Raw genomic sequence first — 24,551 nt, forward strand, 5'->3', positions numbered from 1 at the left:
AAGGTGGGGCCACATAATCAGACTCTGAGTAAATGATACATTGCCATTTCAGACAGATATTATAGGACACTAATCCATAAATGCTAGTATGTAATTACAAAGAGGTTTATTGCCTAATATATTCATACTCAACAATATGGGAAGATAGTTACTCTGTGCAGGTTGGCCTGGGAGTTTTCACCTAAAAAGAGCTCCAGTTTAAGCTGCTAGGTTATAGTGCATGATATTAAGTAATATAGTTCAAAAGCATACACACCAACTTAAACTGTGCTTTATCACCTTTTCTTCTGAAAATATGATTTTATTTAAAATCCTTATTGAAATAAAAAGGAGGCCTCAAAAATTGTGCAGAAAAGACTTTTTCTATGAATAAACACTTAAACTTTAAATAAATGTATTTTCTCTGTATAAAGAACATAATGGTTTTTATTCTGCCATCGCACAATGCATCCTTTTTTTCCAAAACAGCATGAAAATATCAAAAATGTATTATCACTCCGAAAGAGATGTTTTTCTTTTATTGTAAGCATAACTCTCCAAATACAAAATGTTCTCAATCTACATAAGGGATGATAAGATCCTATTTGTTTCAGTTGTATTAAATCAACATGCAGTTTGAGCTGTTTTAACTAACCAGGATTGTAATTATTAAGCTATTACTATTGAGAAACATATTGTGTTTTGAAGATCAAGCACAGCTGGAAGACGCACGCCACCTCAAGCGCCAGATGCTCCTTTCCATCATTTGTTTACATTTATTCAAACATAAACATGAATGAGCAGAGGAATGAGGAGGTGCCAAGCAGGCTTTTAGTGGGAATTTGTGAACTTTTTCTTCTATTAATTATTTTTTTAGTTACTGTTTTCATTCCTCTTTTATTTTTGAGATTAAACTCTATTTGAAACATTTTTTTCTTCCCATTCCCCCTCCAAACCGTCACATATATGTCTCCTTGCTCTCTTTCAAATTTATTCTCCCTTTTCACTAGCTATTGGTATTCTCTTATATGTATTTAAACATATATTCAAAATATAATTTACTCAGTCTGTATAATGTTATTCCTACCTATGTTTTCAGGGATTACCATTTGGTATTGGGATATAATTAGTGTGTTCTGCCCTGAGTATAACTATTTCTTTTTACTCTGAGAATTGTTTCCATGCCTGTAGTTTTGTGTGTTGGGTTAGGGACTCAGGATTTATCCTCTGTCCACATTGGCATAACTCTTGTTGTTGACCTTGCCAGATCCTGCTTGGATATTCATGTGGTGAGGATTTACGAATATAATTCCTGAAATTATTAATTCATACAATTTCATAGCCAACAATCCCTAACCCTGTAGCCTCATACTTCTGCTTCCATGTTTCCTGAGCTTTGAGTGCAAGCGTTGGGTTTGGGCTGTCTCCACAACTATTTATTTTAATTGGTCATGGTCTTCTATAATGTTCATTCTCCATCTGTTGCATAGAAAAGATTCCTTGATGAGGAATAAGGACTACACTTATCTGTGGTTAAGGACAAATATTTAGATTGTAATTAGGAATTGTGCTGGTTTAATAGAGTTGTAATCCAATTTTTAAAAATAATTCATGGCTTCCCTAGCTATATGTAGTTGTAAAGATTTCCAGTACCAGTCATGATTTCACTGTTACTGTTGACTTGTAAAAATAACAAAAATATGTAAAAATAGCATGAAGGTTTTAAATTAAACTGTATAAACAAAAAAGTTAAACTTCTATCTAATGTAGTTGTATTAGTTACTTTTCTGTTAGTATGAAAAATCACATGATGAAGGAAATTTATTTAAGGGAAGACTTAATTGGGCTTACACTTAAAGATAAGAGTGTGTTATGACAGTACTGAGGCTTTTCAAAAAGTGGCGGGCTTGGTGGCAAGTTAAGAAAGCTAAGTGCATGCATTTTAAATGATAAGTAGTGAACAGAGAACAAACTGGACATAGGTGAGGTTGTATAATCAAGCCCACTAACAGTAACACATCTCTCAAACAAGCCACATCTCTTAAATCTCCCTGCACAGTGTATGGAAATGGAAGAATTAGAAGACAGTAGGAGTGGGAAGAGTGATGGAGAGTTAGAGATCACAAGAAGAGTTTTCAAAACCATACCAACTTTTATAAAGCAATCAGTGAAAGTTTTAAATATATATATATATTATTTACTTTACATCCCAATATCAGCTCCCTTTCTCCTTCCAGTCCCCTCTAATGAAGAACCTCCACACATTCTTCCCTCTAGTTATCACCCCACACTCACCCTTTACCCACTCCTTCAGCACATCCCCCAGTCACTAAAGGACTAGACACATCCTCTCCCACCATGGCCAGACAAGGCACTGCATTTAGAGGAATGGGATCCACAGTCAGGCAACAGATTTATGGAAGCCCTCCCCCGACCCCCTGTTCCTGTTGTTGGGGACCCGGCAGTTGATCTGCTACATTCCCTGTCACAACAAGTGAATTGTAAAAGGCATCACATATAAATTATGGTGACAAAATAATTACATACCTAAATATAAACCAATATAATTAAAATAAGAGAAGTAGGAGTCAATATAAAAGTATCCATTTAGTTTATTTTCTCTATCCTCTGTTGACATAGTTATTGATTTTTTTTCATTTTCTGTAAAACTGTGTGTCTTTTATAAGTAGATGATAGATCTAAGAAAAAGGTTGTTTTTATTTTTTAATTCAATAGATGCTCAATGTTATTGTTGTAATTCATCGTTTTTCTCACATAGTAGACAAAAGTTATAAGATCAAATAACAGAACCATAAAAACAATAAATATTTTCATGTTAGCTTTGGTTTCTACTTTCAATTGAGGGGTAGTAATTTTGTAAATATATAGAAGTCTCTGAAATATTCCCAATCAAGAATCAACTTAAAAGCCTTTATTTTTATAAGACAACAGAGCAGCAATTAGGTTTAAAATGCTGCAAATTCCCTAGGATAGCATATCTGCACTGTATCTAATAATACTCTGGAGGATAGTATATAGTTTTGTTAAGATTTTGATTTTATAGTGCAATTTTTTTTTCTTCAGGACTTAAGAATTTATAACTCAGTGGCCAAAACAAGTAAATTGTAGTGTCCACAGGATGGTAACACAACTAACAGTCCATTCCTTATATTCAGTCTTTTCAATGATTCTACTAAACAGCATTTCTGCTACTTTATTTCCTAATTGCAGAAACTATAAAGCTACTAAAACAGAATAATACAAAGGCTGGAGATATGCACACCAAATTGCAAAGATAATCTCATCAGTAAAGCAAAAATTTGTGACTTTCAGTGTTCCTTCTAAAAATGAGATATTTAATGGTTATTGTATTACTAGTCCCACAAAATTTAGGAACTCCTTAAAAACGTTTGGTTATTTTTAAAAAAATAGGTCAGAGCAAATGAACCAAAGAGGTGGTGATGTTTAGCTATCTTCTTGTATATTTTTTAACACTAAACCACACAGTCAAGCAAAATTTGTCTGCCATTTAATAATATTCCACTTATGTGGAGATTGTTTTTTATTCTAAATTAGTTTTCAGACACTGTGAATTTTGACCCATTTATAATGTGGAAGGTTATTCTCACATTTAATTTTTTTTAAAAGTATGCATGACTGACTTTTCCCTAAGCTAGTAAAAAATTTTTAAAAAAATGGTAATTTGAGAAAAATATCACACCTCCTGACCAAACAATTCATATTTGATTATTATTACACATTCAATTTTTTTAAAAAAAATTATGGTATGATACTCCACATTATAGAAATGTATATGTACTTTTTAAACTATGTGTAAATATAAAAAGCAGTATGTGGGCTCCAGAGACAGATCAACTTGAGTTCTCATACTGCTGCTGCAGAAAACCCAAACTTTAGATCACAGCACCCACATAACTCAACTCACAACACCCTGAACTCACTTCAATGGTCTAATAGCCTCTTCTGAGAGAACCTACAGGCATCCGTTCACAAATCCGCATATACATAAATATATAAATAAAAGATTAAAATGAAAATTGAAAATCCTAGTAATTGATGAGAATATGTAGCTTGCCGATAGGATCAGCAGGCTTTTACCACATAAACGTTAAGTGCCAGAGGCAATCTAAATTACCCATCTGCAAGCCTGGTGAGACAGTGCAGGTGTTCTGCCCAGTGCTGGGGAGCCAGCTATCTTAGTCTGACTTGTAAACCCTGAGTCCTTGTGATACAAAATGACCAATGCTTAAAAAAAAAAAAAAAGAGTCACAACAGGGCACTAACTCCTGAGGAATTCTGAGGCTCGTTCTCTTGTCTCATACAGTCACATATATGTAAAGGCACACATACATGTACACTATCTTCTGTACCCACACTCATGAGCGAATGCAAAGAAGAAAGGAAACAACTATAAAATAGGAAAGAAAAATAATGAGCTCAGTTCTGAGGGGTTTTAAAAGTTTATTTTTTTTATTAAAAATATTTTTTTTCTATCATACAACACAGCTAGTCACATTTTCGCCTCCTTCACACTTTCCAACGCCCTCTCACCTACCCTGTCCTCCAATTTCATTTCCCTTCCCTCCTATCTTCCTATTGGGTTGCCTTGTCTCCTGCTCTACTAGGAAAGATTTTTCTTTGTATTATTATATCCTGTTCTGTCATGGTTGGTTGTTGTCTCTTGGAAGCCTGCTCTCTTTTCTGGAGAATTTTTAATATTGCTCACTAGAATTCACACTATGGAAACAGGAAGAGCCCTTTGTCATGTTAGTTTCATTTAGTTCCCATCATTATAAGTCCAACCTATACTGGAATATGTTCGTTTATCAACCAGGGCTTTGAAACCACTCAGTGTTAAAAAATCATAGACCAAAGACCAAAAACAAACAAAGAAAAGCGTTATTAATCCAAGATTGGTTTTTGTCTTGATCTTGAATTAAGTAATTTTCTCTAATATAAAAGAACATAGAAAAAAAACCAGGATTTTATCTGTAAAGTGGAGTTTTATTATCTGATAATTTAAATGTGATTGCCACTCAACTTTAAGTCAAAGGCAGGGTATCTTAACTGAGTTAAATCATGGTTTAATTTACTTTGATTCTACAGTTTTAAATGTTACAAATCCAACCTAACTTTTAGCAACATAAGTACTGCCAGAGCCAGGTACTAATTTACTTACTTTCCATTTCTTTTTGTCTTCTTTCAACAAATGTTTACTTATGGTCTACAATAATGAAATAAACAAAAGCAGTCAGTGTGGAAGTGGAAAATGCATTAAGTGTGAAGAAAAACTAATAGAACTCTAATATCAAGATGTGATGGCTAATATTGTCTATTCACAAGATCAAGAATTTTAAAAAGATAAGATTCTGGACATTCTTATTAGAGATTATACAGATTAGGTCAATGGAGTTAGTAACATTCACTTTAATTGGGAATGGAGTTGTTTATGCTTTCTGGTTCTACACTAAATTAAACAGACAACGTGATCGCAGCATGGCCATGGGTCCCTATCTGCTGCGAAACTGAGTCTCCAATGTGGTCAGCTGCCTGAGTCTCCTCTTAATTCCCCCAAAAGAGGATTATATGTCCAAAGTGTGATTCAATACAAACCCTTATAGACTTAGATTTTGTCAACTATTTTGACTAAACAATGCAACAAATAACAGGTTCTTAGTCGACTATTTTAGCAAGAATTAGTTCAGGTTTATAATAATTTTAAAAAGGCCATAACAAGAATTTTCAAGTGAAGGATTAGGGAATCCTAACAGATCTTAGTTTTTGATTGTTAGCTTTGAGATAAAGTCTTTTATATAATACCAGTTAGCGTAGATTTCCCTGTTCAGTCCGAGCTTGCTTCATAATCATAATCATCTTGATTTAGTCCTGCCAAGGCTGTCATTACATACATGTGCTACCATGCAAAGCAGAAGGATGCTATTTTAACCTTCCTGCAAGCAAATGACTTGGCCTGACATAGTATGGAGAAGTTGAAATACTCTGAGTCACAGACAGCAATTTGGTAAAACTCCCAAACATTCTCTGTGATATACACAAATTTGCATTTGGACTGTAAGCAAATGCTATTTATATCAATTGGCAGATGGAGGTGTGAATTTAAGTCTTTAACTCACAACTTGTATACTGGATATAAAAGATTCTGCAAAGTTGTGGAGCAAAGAGTTAACGGGAACTCTAAGGAATGAAATTTATAATCAAAACTCAGAAGCTGATGTCATTATAGAATGAAGAAGCAGATTTAAAGTAACAACTGTAAACATAGTAACAAGTGGATCCAAGATACGGGAGGACTGTAGCTCTGGGGCTAGAAAGTATTTGAAAGTGTATCTTACCAGTAAAGGAAAATATGCCTGTTTCTCCCAGGCCAGTGGAGATCTTTAAGGTTTTTTGATGAAAGGAAAATTGACTAAAATCCTAGATGTGCCATATGAAGAATAATTTACCATATGTAATGAATCAAAATTAAAGAAAAGATGATCTTTTTTTTAGAACCTGTAATTTTCATTGTCAATTATTAAAATTATCATTCAAATACAACCACTTTATATTTAATATGCCTGACAGTACCAGGGTCTTTAAAGAGCCTGTCTGGGAAAGAGTAAGGTTGTATGCTTTTCAGACTGAGTCATTGTCAGAAAGAAGCTTGTTCATCAGACAGGCTGAATTTCAGAATTCTGCTTCAAGATTTTATTCCAGTTTAGTTCTATTAGCTTCACTGAAATTTCACTTTAACTGTATCAGCATAGTCTTATTTCTTCCAGATTTTGATAGTATTGGCCATTATAACTTATCCTTGCTATGAGTGGATATGCAATTTGATATATACAATTAGAATATACTTAGATAATTAGAATATATACAATTAGAAAACCTTGCTCCATCAGGCTTTTGTTTTGAAGGAAGCTCCTCTCCTCTCTCAGTACTGAGCTCAGTGCCCCTGTTGCTTTAGTTAGAAAAGATGTCTTCATATATCCCCAAATAAAAGCAATTCCTAAATAAATGACATTCTTATATAGATATAAATTTATCGTACAGTTGCTTTACATAAGATGTATAAGACCCTAATAATAATTAATATACTAATGTGTGCCTTAAGAAGTTCATGATAATTTTATTTTATGAGCGTATGTATTATCACGTATCTTGCCATTTATACAGATACTAGAAGGAAAAAATGATCAAGGTTTTATGAAAATAATTTTCATAACACATGAAATAGAAAGGGGACCGAGATAAATGTACTGTTTACTATTTCTTTGAAGATTTAAAATATGCATACAATGGATTCTGATTATATTTACCCCACATTGCTATCACTACCTCCTCCAGATTCATGCCATCTGCCTTCTCAACTTATGTATTGTTGTTGTTGTTGTTGTTGTCTTAACTACCCACTGAGTCCAAACTATGCTGCTCCTATGCACATGAATAGGGCTCACTCACTGGGGCAATATCAACTAACTACAAGTCATATCTTAACAAAACTTGACTCTTTTCCTCTTGCTGGTATCAAGTGCTACAGCTCAGTAGGTAGGGTTGTGAGCTTGGTTCCATTTATCATGCTGCAGTGTAAAGTAGCTTGATAGTGTGCAGGTCTTTTGATGTTAACTACTGCTGATGCTGTGTTTATCAAAAGTCAATCATGTGCAGATGTCATTTAGCTCTCTTCTCCCCAGTCTCTATCTCTTATAATCTTTCCTACCATTCCTGTCTTCTTTCATATTCCATAAGCCTAAATCTTGAAGGGGTGGAGTGTAGTGTAAATATTTTATTTAAGGCCAAGCATTGTACAGGCACTCTCTGCACTGCCTGAATAATTTGTGATTTGTGTGGGGGTGGGGTGGGGTGGGGTGTGTTAATTATAGTCCACTGCACAATGGAGTTTTGATGGGGATGAGAAGGCAGTTTGATTGTGTATATATTAGACAAAATATTAATAGGCAGGTCTTCCCCTGTGGTCTCTGAGCCCCTCAGTCATGGCTACTTGGCTAGATTTAAAGTACTATGCATGTGTTTCCTCCTGTGAAACATGCCTTATACCCTATAAGAATGCAGCAGTTAATCGCCCCATAACATATACATTCCTAGTACACCCATGGCCATATCTTGCCAAGCAAATCATGATTTCCATTCACAATGTTTCCAGAACTTTCACCTCCCACAACCTGGTAGCATCTTCTAGTACCATACAAGCTAAAAAGGAGGGGAGAAATTTCTCAGTTAGTACCAACTTGATTTCCTCGTTTTTTTGTTACCAAGATTTTGGTGTCTACAGTCTTACTGTCAAGTCTGGGAGGCAATCAGAAGCCATACAATAGTCTCCATTGTCGAGTGTGGTGGTCTCTAGAATTCCTCTGGCCAACAACTCTGTGGAGGTATCCGTATCAGGCACTTTTATATGACTTTTTAATTGACAACCTCTGGCATCAGCAAGGAACATTATTACTGTCTGTGTAGGGTAACACCTACTGACCTCCGTGTATGATATAAAATAGTTTCTTTGGTTTTTTTTTCAAGTATCAATGGTATTAGTTACTCCTCATTCTAACTCCATCTGTGCCCCATAGCCCCATCCCACTCCTCTCTCTAAGCCCCACTATTTATTATCCCTATTCTGCCAGATGATCTCTGTGATTTCTCCCATCTCTAGGTACCACACCATTTTCCTGGCATTTTTGAATGAGCCATCTATGTGCTACACACAATCTAATGTTCCTATTGTAAGATCTGTATGTGAGGTAGACCATTTGACATTTGTATTTCTGAATGTGTATTACCTTACCCAGTACACTTTTTCCTTTTTCTGTATGTTTGCTTGCAAATTTCACAATTTCATCTTTCTTCTCTGCTAAATAAAATTTCATCATATGTGGACACTGTAATTTCATTTTATGTTTACCTGCTAACAGAGGTAGTGACTTGATCCATGGCTTAGCTATTGTGAAGGGAGAAAGTAATCATGAATTGGCATGTGTCTTCGTGGTGGGAAATAACCTTTGAATATTTCATTGGAGTGGCCATAGGTAATACTGTAGCTCTAAATGAATAGTCTGGGAAACCTCCACACTGATTCCCACAGTAACTGCAACAGTTTATACACCTAGCAGTGGTACATAGGCTGTTTTCTCCATATCCTTACCAGAGTTCCCTGTCATTTGTTTTCTTGATTTTAGCCATTGTCATTGATGGGGGTAGTTTCAATTTACATGCCCCCAACAGCTAAAGATACTAAACGTCTTTTAAAAATATTTCTTATTTTTTGTACTTCTTCTTTTGAGGAATCTGTTTAATCGGTTCCATGTGCTGCTTTCAATTGTCATTAATGCAGGTAGACAATGATAGGATATACTCAAGAAGCAGAGTCAAAAGCATCTCGAGTTCAAGCCCAGGCTGGGTTACACTTTTGTGGCTAAGGAAGTATTTCTTTGACATAGAAAATATTTCAGGCTTTGTTTTTAATCTAAGATTTATGAATTATAAAAGTAGTTCCAGTCAAAGGCCTTATTTACAAGAAGTAGTATTTGAAGTGTTCAAGAGAAATACGAATCTCAGAAAAGTAACAATGTAAATTGACCATTATTATTTAAAAATGGTTAGAAGCCATATGCCCTGATGTAGGCTTTATTATTTACTCATTATTTGTCTGAATAGTGATTCATGCCATGTACTAGAGATGAAACTCCACAATCAATGTTGAACAGCTCAGGCAAGAACAGAGATTAGAAAGGAGAGGACTTCCAGTTCACAAATTCTATTCTTGGGAAATTACATTTTTTTGAGGATTATTACAGTAGCATTAAAAGCAGAAATTCTGGTTTCCAACACAGAGTAGTTTTCTTTGCAAAACAACAGACATAATTATTGAAAAGAATATTTTATAACCCTCAAAATTTATGAAATCTCTTAAGAAATATGCTTGGAAAGAAGTAGGAATAATGGGCAAGTGAGAGAGAAGATCATATACTTATACCACCGGAGGGGACAGCCGGTGGTTTCAACGCATGCAGCCACTTTTGGACTATGACATAGCTACTGAACCATGAGATTATCCCCAAAAGTGCAATGGTTTTGTTTGTTTCTCTCTCATTCCAGCAATATATTCAGCACTTTTCATAACTGTCACAAGATTAAATTTTTGTAATGTGTAGGCAGTTGAAAAGGCACTTATATGTTTTTTTGCAATAATACACTGGATCAACATTGTAAAGAGGGTCACTCTTTCAACATTTATGTAATTTCGCTTTGTGAAGTAACTTAACATAAAGGTGAGAGATGTTAATTTCATTTGTGCATCACACAAAATGGTGAGAAGGCATTAAGATAATAATAACACTTTCTATATATTTGTCTTGTTGGCTTCTAAGAAGCGTTACGATAATCTCTTTTAAGTTCATGAGTTGACAAAATCTGTGTGAAATTAAAAGTATATTACCAAAATAAAATTGGCACTAAGAAAAATTGAAAGAAAGAAGGCAATTATTTCAGCCAAATGTTTCGATAGATGTCAATATTGTGACTTGAATAATTTAGGTTATTCAAATGTGAATTTAGAAAACAATCCTAATAAATTTTGTGAGTTTTCATTAACTTTCCAGTGCCTGTACTACTTAGGAACTAGAAAAATAACCATCTTTCTTATAAACTACAGAGAATATTGACTTGTTTTTAATAAAATAGATAGAAATATGTACTTTTGCTCTCACAGAATAGCGTAACATTTGTATAGCACATTTTTCAGATGTTTGAAATGCAATTCCAATCCTATATAATTCTTGTACCACTAATAAGATGCTGTTATCATTATCTCCAGTTCATCACAAAGGTTGCTTACATGTACAAAGTCCAGACTGGTTGTCTTCAACATTCTTTCCCCTAATTACATAATGCCACTTAAAAAAAAGTATTGGTTATTTTATTTATTTACATTTCAAATGTTATCCACCTTCCTGGTTTTTCTTCTTAAAACTCCCTACTCCACCCCCTTCCCGCTATGCTCCTGCACACCCACCCACCCACTCCTGCCTCATCACCCTACTATCCACTTTTATACATAAAAATCAATTAATCAAGATGTATTTTGTTTTAAAATTATTAAAATAATTAAGTATATCTTTTTGCCCATCTGAATGCACTACATTTAACGATATATGATGGTTCATGCTTCTCTGCAGGGGGGACATTTAATGAGAAACTAACATAAAAATCTCATTTTTCTTTTTTTAAATTTTTTATTAGCTATTTTCTTAATTTACATCTTAAATGCTATCCCAAATGTCCCCTATACCCTTACCCCGCCCTGCTCCCTTACCCAATCACTCCCACTTCTCTGTCCTGCCTTTCCCCTGTACTGGGGCATATAAAGTTTGCACGACCAATGGGCCTATCTTCCCAGTGATGGCCAACTAGGCCATCTTCTGCTACATATGCAGCTAGAGACATGAGCTCTGGAGGTACTGGTTAGTTTATATTGTTGTGCCACCTATAGGGTTGCAGACCCCTTCAGCTCCTTGGGTACTTTCTCTAGCTCCTCCATTGGGGGCCCTGTGTTCCATCCTATAGATGACTGTGAGCATCCACTTCTGTATTTGCCAGGCACTGGCAAAGCCTCACAGGAAACAGCTATATCAGGGTCCTTTCAGTTAAATTTTGCTGGCATATGCAATAGTGTCTGCATTTGGTGGCTGATTATGGGATGCACCCCCAGGTGGGGCAGTCTCTGGATGGGCCATCCTTTCATCTTATCTCCAAACTTTGTCTCTGCAACTCCTTCTAAGGATATTTTATTCCCTATTCTAGGGAGGAATGAAGTATCCACGAGTTGGTCTTCCTTCTTGATTTTCTTGTGTTTTGGAAGTTGTATCTTGGGTATTTTAGGTTTCTGGGCTAATATCCACTTATCAGTGAGTGCATGTCAAGTGACTTCTTTTGTGATTGGGTTACCTCACTCAGGATGATATCCTCCAGATATATCCACTTGCCCAAGAATTTCATAAATGCATTGTTTTTAATAGCTTAGTAGCTGAGCAGCTTAGTGAACACTCCTCCATTGCTGGTGGGATTGCAAGCTTGTGCAACCACTCTGGAAATCAGTCTGGCGGTTCCTCAGAAAACTGGACTTAGTACTACTAGTAGATCCAGCAATACCTCTTCTGGGCATATACCCAGAAGATGCTCCAATATGTAATAAGGAGACATGCTCCACTATGTTCATAGAAGCCTTATTTATATAGCCAGAAGCTGGAAAGAACCCAGATTTCCCTCAAAGAGGAATGGATACAGAAAATGTGGTACGTTTATACAATGAAGTACTAATTAGCTACTAAAAACAATGAATTTATGAAATTTGTGGGCAAATGGATGTATCTGGAGGATATCATCCTTCGTACTACTCATTTTTCTTATAATGCAAACAAGTCACATTCTTTTTACTTATAACGAAATATAAATTGAGAACGTCAACATTTCTTTTATCAATGAATGTATATTCATATTGGTACTTTTAATCAGTTTTTCCTTCAAGCGTGTCTTGATATAGCTGCTAAAATTGTGTACTAAAATAAAACACACATATTGAAGTGATTCCAAAGCTTGGCAATCTGTCTTTCTTTGATATGAAGTCTATACCTTATATCATTATGACAAGAACTTGAGAAAAAAACACAATGTCAAAGTCTAGTCAGTTCCTACTCACACTTGATTGGGTCAACCAGTGCCCCAATCCTGGGGTGATTTCAGCTGCATCTAATTTTCTAATGAGCCTCACCTTTTCTATTCCATTTTATTTTCTTAATAACTGTGTACTTTATATGCTTATTTGATTTTTCTGATAATGCTGATAGAAAATATGGGATTTTAAAAAGTTATATGCACAATATATAAGAAATTAGTTTTTGTTTGTTTGGTTTTTGTCTACTTTTTTTATTACAATCTAAATACAAAGTTTTTTCCTTTCTAACATTTAATTTCATGGCCCATTTTATTAGTTTGTATTGAATGAATATATGACTTACTATAGACACATATATTATTAACTATAACTTAAGTCCATATAATGTTATTTTTTGTATATTTTCAATATTGTCTAATAGCCACTATGCAGCCATTTCCACCGAGTCATTCACAATGATTCCTGATTAGGTGACAGAGTGTTTTGTAATGTATCTATTGGGACTGGGCTTTGTACTTCTGGATTTTTATTGGTTGTGGTTTTATGTAGTGGCTTCTGTCTATTGCAAGAAATTTCCTTAATGGGGGTGAAGGCTATACTTATTGATGTATTAATAATCAATGTTTATTAACTGTTGATAGTAAATTAGTAGTTGTTGAGTTTCCTAGAGTAGTAATTTTTAATAGACATGTCAATTTTTCTTAAATCGCAGCAAAATTTAAGTACATTGCATATATTAGTGGGTGTGCAGTTAATGATTAATACTAATTGTAAGGGACTACAAAAAGTTCATCCAAACCAGCACACAATTTTATGTGTATTTTTGAAATATTTGCACTTTTTTTTTTTTTTACTATTTTATTAGTTAACTTTTTCACCGATGGAACTGGATGCCACAACATTAACTTGAGGGATAAAGGATTTGTTTTTTCCCAGTTTTCATGACTCTAATCTGTAATGGTGATAAAGGCATGTGCTCATATTATATTTTCATTGACTTTCTCTTTTTTATTCTATCTGGAATCCCATCCTATGGGGTGTGAATATCCACCTCCAAGATAATTTTTCTCTCCCTCAAATCTTTAAAAAAGTAACTCCATAGAAATCACAGATATGTGTCTTCTAGGCAAGCCCACACCAATCTTCTGTATGCTGTAAAGAAATATAATTTGTATTGAGAACAAGTAGCTAAAATTCACATGTTTAGTAATGTGCACAAATTCTCTCTTCATTATAGGTGGAAAATGATGACCTGTGCTAACCTACAGTGACAACTCGGGATACAATGGCTGCCCCTGTGTTTCTACTCGTGAATAAGATGTGAATATGGTCTGACCTTTCCCTGATGGGCAGCTAAATCATGGACAGACTAAATGACTTACTTTGGACTGTCCTTCCAAAAGATGCTTTGGCTTGTCTCTTGAATGCATACTGAGCCCTTGCAGGCCACGAAGACAAGAAGGACTGTGAACGGGAAGCGATCTTACAATGAGAATTACGAGCACATCTTGCATCTGTCCAGTCCTCGTGTGTCTCTGTTTTGTGCAGAGGTGTTATGGAACTGCTCACCACAGCTCCATTAAGGTGACCAGAAACCAAACCAAACACACTGAAGGGGAAACTGAAGTCCACCACCGTCCCAAGAGGGGATGGGTGTGGAACCAGTTCTTTGTTTTAGAAGAACATATGGGACCAGACCCACAGTATGTTGGAAAAGTAAGTTTATTTTGATTTATTTGGAATTGTTTGTTAGTTTTTCTCCTCTTGAGAAGTCATGCAGTGAGACAAGGGAGATGGAGAATGGATGAAGAGTTATGGAGCATGCAGCACATTATAGGAAGCTGTTCTTTAGATTGGAAAACCCGAACTAATTATTGCATTGTCCTGCAGAATACATCTGTTAAAAAGTGATTTACACACACTGAATTATTTTCCCACCAATGTTGCCATTTTTTCTTTTAATGAAAGTAGATTATGCAATTAGATACACTTGTCTTTGTTACCATAAATTTATTTTAAAATTCACTATTTTTCAGGTTGTTGCATTGTTCTTGCCTCATACTTTGTGTTTTTCTGGCTCGTGCATATGGTGTCAAAATACTTTCTTCCTAATGTTTAATATTTATTTCACTTGTTAAGATGTATCCTTAAGCCTGCTTTTAAAGTACATGAACATATTTTCTCACATCTGATAATAATTTTAACATTTATGTTGTTTTATTGTCAAGGTGTGCTTAATGTGTAGACAGTGATAAAAATCACAAAAGAATGTAGTTAACATATTATGAATAATATGAGATCAAGTTACATTCTTTGAAAAAAAGTGATGTGTCAGACATTTTGACACAACACCTTTGATCTAGAGAAGAAAATGAAGTGAAAAAGCTTAATTCTGATTAATTGTTGATTTGTGGAAGCAGCTGCACTTACGTCTGTTTAACTCCCATCAGAGAAACAGCTTGCACACAAGTTGGATCACTGACTGCAGGCTCAGCTCCTTCCTTCTCCCGAGTGACTATTTATTTTTGTTTTAACACTACTTATTAAAACAATAGTCCTTGATCCAGAGCACAGTACCCTCCTCCCATGCAGGCTGTGCAGGGTCATAAGCAATCTGTTCTATAACATGTCATTCAGGAGCTGCAGTGCAGCTGTGGTGTCTGCAGTCCAGCTGAAGGACCAGTGTACAGAGCACAGACACAGATCTGAAACAATTCTGTGGTATTCACATATACATATCAAAATGAAACAAATGGTTCATCTTTATTGTGCGCTTCTGCCTTGCAATGTGTTCCATGGAATTTCAAGCATATGAACATTAAAACATAGCATCATGGAATACAAATTGTTTGCTATAAACTTTCAATCCATTTTTTTAAAAGATTCCTTTCATTTTTGAAATGGAGTTCAAAGAGAAGAAAAGAAAATTGACTCTTTTGGGATGAAGCAATATAAATATATCTTATTATTGAAAACATGCATGTTTTAGTTAGAGTTTGTATTTCTGCACAAAACATCATGACCAAGAAGCAAGTTGGGGAGGAAAGGGTTTTTCAGCTTTTACTTCCCTATGGCTGTTCATCAACAAAGGAATTCAGACAGGCACTCACACAGGGCAGGAACTTGGAGGCAGGAGCTGATGTAGAGGCCATGGTTGGGTGCTGCTTACTGGCCAGGACTTTCAGCCCTGGAGTAGCACCACCCACAGTGGGCTGAACCCTCCCCTCTTGATCACTAATTGAGAAAATGCCTTACAACTGGATCTCATGTAGGCATTTCCTCAAGTGAGACTCCTTTTGCTGTGATATCTCAAGCTTGTGTCAAGCTGACACACAAAACCAATCAGTACAATGCATATTTAATGCTGTTTAAATAAATGTGAACATAAAATAGTTTTCTAGAAGTAGGGGTGGGGGAAGGATGGGACAACTTTTCACTTCCTTTTTGAAATCACTAAACTAAACAAAGGTGATGATGCCCCAATGAAAAGGACTAGTCCTAAGTACTTGGCACAAGGTGCCTGTGAACTTAGAGTTGAAATCTTCTGAGTGATAAGGAGGGTTGATGGCCCATGCTGTTATCCTATGAGTTGCTTGTGTTGCAGTGTTAAAGTTCCACTAATAAAGAATGACCCCAAAAGATGTGGCCACTTACAAAATCAACATTTCTTCAGTTGCATATGATCTCTGGCTGTTTGGATACAAGGGTGGCCAAATCTATAACAGGGTTTGCTCCAATGCTAATAGTTGAAATAGCTAGTGAAAACACTTAATACTAAAAAATCAGTAATGAATGGGTGTGTTCTTCAACAAGAGAGGCTTGACAGATTGTTTACTTTTGCACTGCTGTCCATATTACAATTTCCATATTACTTTGGTAAGTGCTAAGAATTGAAGTTGTCTATGTTTTGCCACTGTGTGGTGAATGATGTAACGAAGACATGATTTAATGCACATACACAAACATATCCTTCTGAAATAGGATTCTAATTCATTAATTAATGAAAATTTATATAAAGATGTAGATTTTTCCCCGTTGAGTGGTGTAGTATTTTAACCATTAATAGTGAAAATGAAGTGTCTGGAAAAGAATGGAAAGATATGTTTACAGGGTGTGGAATTTTGGAAATATGATAGGATTTTTAAATGTATGCTTTGTGTACCTTCTAAATAATATTTTGTTTATTTGGAATAAAGTAGATAATATTTTACTATGTTTGGAGGATTATATCATTTTTAATTACTTTAATTCAAATTGATTTCTCCATTTGAAAATTTTCTGGTGTTTCCTTTTGTCTCTCCCTTATTGAAATTAGATCATACTAACATCATATAACTGGATTAAGTTTTAGCCTCCCTCCAAGTCTTCAAATTCCTCTTCAAATACCCTGCCATCCTCATAAATCCCATTTCTGTCAATAATTAGAAAAAAACCAGACTTCTAAGGAATAATAAAATATAATAAAATATAAATCAAAGATGAATACATTAAGTAGGTTCACATGTTATCTTCTACACAATAATATTTGGATGCCTTATATTTTAAAATAAGATTTCTTTTCACTTTTGTACGAATTTACATTGAAATACTTGCACTTCACCTCATCTACTTCTGCCTTATTACTCCCAAGAAGTCCTCCTTCCAACATTGTTTTCTTCTCTTCTTTTTCAAAGTTTTCTGCTTCTGTCATCATGACCCTCCTAGACTAACTCCTTCTCCCCATGTGTCAAAATCTTTCTCATGATGTTTTTGCATTACTAATAGTTATGATGATAGGAACTGGGGTATACATATGTATGAGACAATCCATATGATCATGGTAAAAATAGCTACCCCCTGAAAAATAATCTTTCTTCCTCCATGATAAGGCATTACTTTCCAGTGTCTTCTTTAAAATTTAAGTTAGGATTGGGGCATGGAGAAAAGTCTAAATGAAATTTTATTATCTTCATCTTGTCTAGGTCTTATGCAGGTTAAAAAAAAAAAGAGGCTGGGACTTCATGATTGTAATATCCATGTCAAGTCTGAAGATCGTGTGCTTCTGAGAGTTTCTTATTCTTTTGCTGCTCATATTATTTCAAAATGTTCTGATCCATACATGTGTGATTAAGATGTAGAATGGAAACCTGAGCACCAGGCCTTTCAAAACATTTTTTATTTATTTTATTTACTTCACATCCTGGTCACAGCCCATCTCCTCCTCGATGCCTAGTCCCATGCTTACAAATCCCTCCTCCATTGTTCTCTCTTCTCCTCAGAGGATGGGGAGCCCCTCTTGGGTACCATCCGCCCTAGGATATCAGATCCCAGCAGAACTAGGCATATGCTCTTCCGCTGAGTCCCAACCATGAAATCCAGGTAGTGAAAGAGGATTCAGTTACAGGGGACAGGGACCAAAACAGTTACTGCTCCTCTTGTTAGTTGACCCACATGAAAACCACCCTGCACATTTGCTACAAATGGATAGGGGGGCTAGGTCCAGCCACTGCATGCTGTTTGGTGGCCCAGTTACTGTGAGCCCACATGGTCCCATGTGTTTTGATTCTGTAGGTCTTCTTGTAGTATCCTTGACTCCTCTGTCTTGCTCAATTCTATGCTACACTATCCCAGAAGACTCCCCTCCCCTTGTTCCACCTGTTAGGCTGTGGGTCTTTGAATCTGCCTCTATCCGCTGTTGGATGAAGACTCTCAGGACATAGTTATGCTAGCTTTCTGTCTTCAACTATTATTAATACTGATCCATTTTTATTCCTGAACATCTTGTAGGCAAGATCAATTTTGGGGGGAATGTTCTTGTGAGTGGATTGATGTCCCTCTCCCTCCTCTGGAAGTTCCACTTGGCTGCAGGCAGTGCAGTCTCTCTATCTCTCTGTGGCAGGAATCTCCACTATGGTCACTCCCATAGACTCCTTGTATGGTCACTATGGAGACTCCCCTGTCCCAGACCTCCAGCTAGGTGCAGAGATGCCCCCACTGATTTCCATTCTCAGTCCCAGCCCTCTCCTACTCCCCCCCAACACCTAATCATCATCCCCATACACTTCCTCACCCCTCCCTCCCACACAGCTCAATCTCCCCACCCAACTTTATGACTATTTAATTTCCCCTTCTCAGTTAGATTTACATATTCTTCCTTGGGACCCTCTTTTTTTTTTTTTTTTAAGATTTATTTATTATTATATGTAAGTACACTGTAGCTGTCTTCAGACACTCCAGAAGAGGGAGTCAGATCTCGTTATGGATGGTTGTGAGCTACCATGTGGTTGCTGGGATTTGAACTTCGGACCTTCAGAAGAGCAGTCGGGTGCTCTTACCAACTGAGCCATCTCACCAGCCCCGGGACCCTCTTTTTTACCCAGTTCCTTTGGGTCTGTGGATTGTAGCATTATTATCCTTCATTTTATCTCTAATGTCCAATTATAATTGAGTGTATTCAATTATAAGCTATACATGTCTTTCTGTCTCTCAGAAATTTCACTCAAGATGATATGCTAAAGTTCTATCCAGTTGCCTGCAAAATTCATGTCTTAACTGTGATATGTGTTGTCTCATTGGGCGTTTTCAAGAGGCCAATGCTGGCTTTTCTAGTCTCTTTTGAAAAGTAGGTTGTAATTTGTATCAGTTTCTTTTGTCTTATCTTCTATGCCTGAGACTGCCTTTTTCATCTCTTGTATTCTGTTCGTGATGCTTGTGCCTGTACTTCCTATTCTCTTGCTTAGGTTTTCAATCTTCAGGGTTACCTCAGTTTGTGTTTTCTTGATTACTTCTACTTCCATTTTCAGAAAATGGACATTTCTTCTTTTTGTTTTTATTTTTCCTCTCTTTTTTACTCTTTAAAGGACTCTTATCATCTTCATACAATTAAATTTAAAGTCATTTTCTTGCTCTTCAGGTGTATTAGAATACCAGAGTTTACAGTAGTAGGATAGCTGGGTTCTGGTGGTGCCATATTGCCCTGTTTTGTTTTGTTGTGTTTTGTTTCTTTTTGTTTTGTTTTGTTTTCTTTTATTGATTGTGTTCTTACACTGACCTTTAGTTATCTAGATGTCCCTGATGTAGGCTGGCTTGGTGGTTCCTGATAGCTTCAGGCCTCTGTGACAGCAAGTAGAGATGATAGTCCCTGATAGGAGCAGGTCTCTGGTTGCATTGCCTTGCAGCAGTCCTCCAGAGATGCAGGCAGAGCTTTGACTTTGGAATGGATTGCAGGTAGCGGTGTGGACTGGAAAATGGAGTGTTGAACATTACTTTGACCAGATAGTATCTCTCCATTGACTACTGTCCAGTGCAAAATAAAATCTTATCTGACAAAAGTTTAGAAAAGCACAGAAGAGTGGATAGACCATTAATATTTAGAAGACAATTTGACATTACCATTTAGCACAATAAAAATAGCAAAGAATCTCATAGGGTCTGTGACAATCTGCAGTCTAACATTATTATACTGCTACACATGAAATTCACTCCTGTAGAACAGCCATGGTATACAGTGAAGGAGCTATTTCCGTAACTGTCCTGTCCTTATTTCCCAAGTGGGCAGATTTTGCCACACAAAGTATGTAGTACAGAGGGTCTAGTTTAGATCAGATTACATGTTTGTTTTGTTTTGTTTTGTTTCCTTCCCAGCAGCCCAGTGGCCTTCTGATACTATGAAATTTAGCTATCAAGGGGATTTTCCTGATCAATTTGAAAATTGTATCTCTAAGTCATACAATCAAAAGATGTCATATCAGGTTCTGGCAGAGACTCTCAGGAGACAGCCATATCAGGCTTCTATCAGCAAGTACTGCCCAGCATCCACGATAACATCTTGGTTTGGTGACTGTATATGGGATGGATTCCCAGATGGGGCAGTCTCTGGTTGACCTTTCCTTCAGTCTCTACTCCACACTTTGGCTCCATATTTCCTCTTGTGAGTATTTTCTTCACCCTTATGAAAAGCACTGAGACATCCACATTTTGGTCTTCCTTCTTCTTAGGTTCACATTATCTGTGAATTAAGTCTTAGGTATTCCGGACTTTTGGGCTAATATTCACTTATCAGTGAGTACATACTGTATTTGTTCCTTTGTGACTGAGTCACCTCACTTAGGATGATATTCTCAAGTTCCATCCATTTGCCTGGGAATTTCATGAAGTCATTGTTTTAATGGCTGAGTAGTTCTCCACCAGTGTAGAGGAATACCAGGGCAGGAGGATGGAAGATGGTAGGTAGGGGAGCATCCTCATAGAGGCAGGAGGAGGGGAAATGGGATAGGGGGTTTCTGAAGGGGATACCTGGAAAGGGGAAAGCATTTGAAATATAAATAAAGAAAATATTCAAGAAAAATAAATAAAGGTTGCAATCCCCCCCCCCCACACACACATAAAAGATGTCATATCTTCAGCAATGGGGGCTTACCATGTTGTTATGGTTGATAATCAAAAGCAATTCCAATAGTCTGTGTTGGTTTGGAGACTTCTGATGTATAAGTAACCACAAACTCATAAGGAGGTATTTCATGATTAGCACTGCAATTTCACTTAGTATTCCATGTCTTCTGAGAGGATAATTGTTCACGGATGCTTGGGAATTTTGTTCAAACTCTCTTTTAGGGTTTATTTTAAAGTTATATTACTAAGTAGTGATTTGAAACATCACTCCTTCATATATACTTTGTTGTTGTTGTTGTTTTGTTTTTTGAGACAGGGTTTCTCTGTATAGCTCTGGCTGTTTAATACATATTCTTCATATTGGTTAAAGCTGACTAATGTTTCTTCTCTTCCACCCTCATCCAATGACTTCATGAAATTCCACCTACATCATGAACTCTCAGTATTCTCTCCTCTTCTTTCAATTCACACAGATATATCCTTTAATTTTTTGTTGTTGTGGTGGTGGTTGTTTTGTTTTTTCAGTATGTTTAATGTTGTTTGGTTTGGTTTTTCGAGGTAGGGTTTCTCAGTGTAAAAGTCCTAGCTGTCCTGGAGATACTTTGTAGAGGAGGCTGACCAGGAACTCAAAGATATCTGCCTGCCTCTGCCTTCCAAGTGCTGGGATTAAAGGTGTTTACTATCATTCCCAGAGCCATAATGTTTTTTTGTTTTGTTTTGTTTTTTGTTTGTTTTGTTTTTACTCTGTTGAATGTTAAGAGGCTTTTGCATAATGTTTTATGATCCCTTCCTTTAAGTTACTCTTTTCTCCTTATTGACCACAAGTTTTCCATGTCACTTTCAGCTTAAACCTTACTACTTCCAATATTTTACCTTCCTACTTTTTAAAAATATAATCTATTATTCCCAGTTTTAATATCTCCCTGTCTCTTTGTTTCTGATTTTAATCAGAGTTAAACACAGAAAACATTTGACTCCAATATATGAATATGAGAGAGACCATGTGATGTTCTATTTCTGCTTTATATTTTGTTTTAATGAAAAAAGAAAACAAGTTTATTTCATAATATTTGTATAAAACTATTGTATACATTGTACATATTTACATAATTAAGAATAAAATGTTTTATATATCTTAGGATAGAATATTAGATCAATTTTACTTAGTTTACCTTCAGTTTGATTATGTTGATATCAAGGTATATGTTATTTACAAAAGTTAATAAATGCTTACATTATCTTATTAAATAAATATACCATAATTATGATATTGTCTAACATTTTATATCACTGTCATGATTTTCATGAGATTTAAACCACAATATATTGAAAATATCACATATATATTAGGAAGATGGTCAGAAAACATGTGTCATTTTTACTCTCCTGTGTCCATTGATTTATTAAACAACTAAAAACATGCAGATGAGAAAAATGAATTCTAAGAATCTACAGAAAATATACTCATCACTTTGTCACTTATCTGAAACAATGGATTCACACTTAGAACAGCTAAATGACTTCTTGATGTTTGTGGGATCTGTTAGATCAGTGTCAGAGAACACTTTACTTTCTTCAACTAAAATGCTTTCTAGATTTAAAAGTGTAAAATTACTGGGGGTTTCCTGATAGTTTCCTTTTGCTGCACTTATGTTTACAAAGAATAACACAGTTAAATCTCTTTTAATATGAAATGCCAAATTATCATACCAAATTTACAGGTTAAGATTAAAGAAAGATTATACCATACAAATCTGCAATATTCAGCTTTTTAGAAAAAAAATTAGCAGCCTTAATGTCAAAAACTCTGAATTAAAACTTAAGTGCATAGCCAAAAGTGTAGCTAGTAACCATCTCAGATCTTCAAGTTAGTAATTCCTTAAATTGAAAAGTTCATGTATTAAAATATGATATTTGAAATTCACACAAATAAGAGCATGAGTTCATAGAGCCTTGTGAATTCATAGTTATGGATCACATTAACTTGTTTATTTACTCCTTTCAAAGCTTAACTGTGTAAATTTAGATCAGAAGGAACTAAGGGTAACAAAGCAAAATTTGATTTAATGGATATCTCATTTAGTTTAAGGGACTTTGGTTGTATCTTAAAATATCCTATTTAGAAGGTTAATTACATTTTTTTGAGAATAATTTATACTTTATTTGAGCAACTAAAGGCCTAAATTAATAAAGTAGTTCCAATTTTTACTGCTGAAATTCCTTTTTAAAAAATTACCGTGTGAAACAATGCATATTTTAAGTATAATATAGTATAATTAAAATATTTCATTGCAAATGATCTGCAACTATAAATGCGTTTGTGAGTGTGTGAGCATGTTTGTCTGTGTGTGTGTGTGTGTGTGTGTGTGTGTGTGTGTGTAGGCATGCATACAACATAACATGCATCTTAACCTCCAATGGAGAACTTGATGTGGGCCTTACTGTGAATGGAGCACTTTTTCTTCATAGTCACTTTATCTATTTATTCATGTGGTTGCTCTCCACAAAGGAGAAAAAGTGGATTTGGAAACCAAACTAGAAAAGTAAATGATGCCACACACAACTTTTATTTTTGTAATGACATCATATTAAAATACAATCCATCTTAATGTTTAACATTGACTTGGGCAGTGCTGCAAAGAATCATCTGAATAAGATTACAGTTAGAAGTAGTGGGACAAAGACTTCAACACATGGATGCACACTTATGCCATGGCATTCTGGAAGGAGAACACTTTGTATATTGAGGTTTATTTAACTACTATTTACACAATTCTGTCTAACAATTAAAAATACAGTGTCATTTGTTCCATTCAGTTTGGTCTTAATTTGCTTGCTTCTTCATTCTGAAATTTCTTTTCATTTCTGTTTTTTTTATTATTAAATGATTTTATTTATTTACATTTCAAAGGTTGCCCCTGCTTCCTGGTCCTCCTCCCTGGTTCTTCACCTCCTCATCCCATGAGCGGGTGCTCCCTCACCCATCTAACCACACCCAGCCACCTCACCCCCACCAGCATCCCTCTTCCTGGATCATCAAGTTTCCACAGGATTAATGGCATCTTCTGCCACTGAGGACAGACATGACAGTCTTGTCCTACACATGTGATGGGGGTCATGGACCAGCCCTTGGTTTTTGGCTTAGTCACTGGAAACTTTGAGGGGTCTGGGTTAGTTGACACTGTTGTTCTTCCTATGGGGTTTCAATTCCCTTCACTCCTTCAGTCCTTTCTCTAACTCTTCCATAGGGAACTCAGACCTCAATCCAGTGGTTGGCTCTAAGTATCTGCATTTGACTCTATCAGTTGCTCATAGAGATGCCAGGCTTCTGTTTTCCTGCACAAATAGTGTCAGTAATCATGTTAGGTTTTGGAGTGCATGTGTCAAGTGGATCCCAAGTTAAACTGCTCACTGGATTTTCAACACAGTTTCCAACAGATTTATTTCTAGTTTCATAATGAACTCTTCATTTAAATATTGCTTTTATTCCCCT

At 35.7% G+C, this 24,551-nt stretch overlaps 1 protein-coding gene across 6 annotated transcripts in view; it reads left to right on the forward strand.

Moving 5' to 3' along the window:
* Cdh18 (cadherin 18) overlaps positions 1-24,551 on the forward strand; it is an 867,298-nt gene that overhangs the window by 584,866 nt on the left and 257,881 nt on the right. For all 6 annotated transcript variants that reach the window (XM_029470125.1, XM_029470124.1, XM_029470126.1 and 3 more), the window contains one exon: positions 13,926-14,404. In XM_029470125.1, coding sequence (XP_029325985.1) covers positions 14,177-14,404 — 228 coding nt within the window. In that variant the 5' untranslated portion in view covers positions 13,926-14,176. The remainder of the gene's footprint in view (positions 1-13,925; positions 14,405-24,551) is intronic.

Source organism: Mus caroli, chromosome 15 (assembly GCF_900094665.2).
Source record: "Mus caroli chromosome 15, CAROLI_EIJ_v1.1, whole genome shotgun sequence".
NCBI lineage: Eukaryota > Metazoa > Chordata > Mammalia > Rodentia > Muridae > Mus > Mus caroli.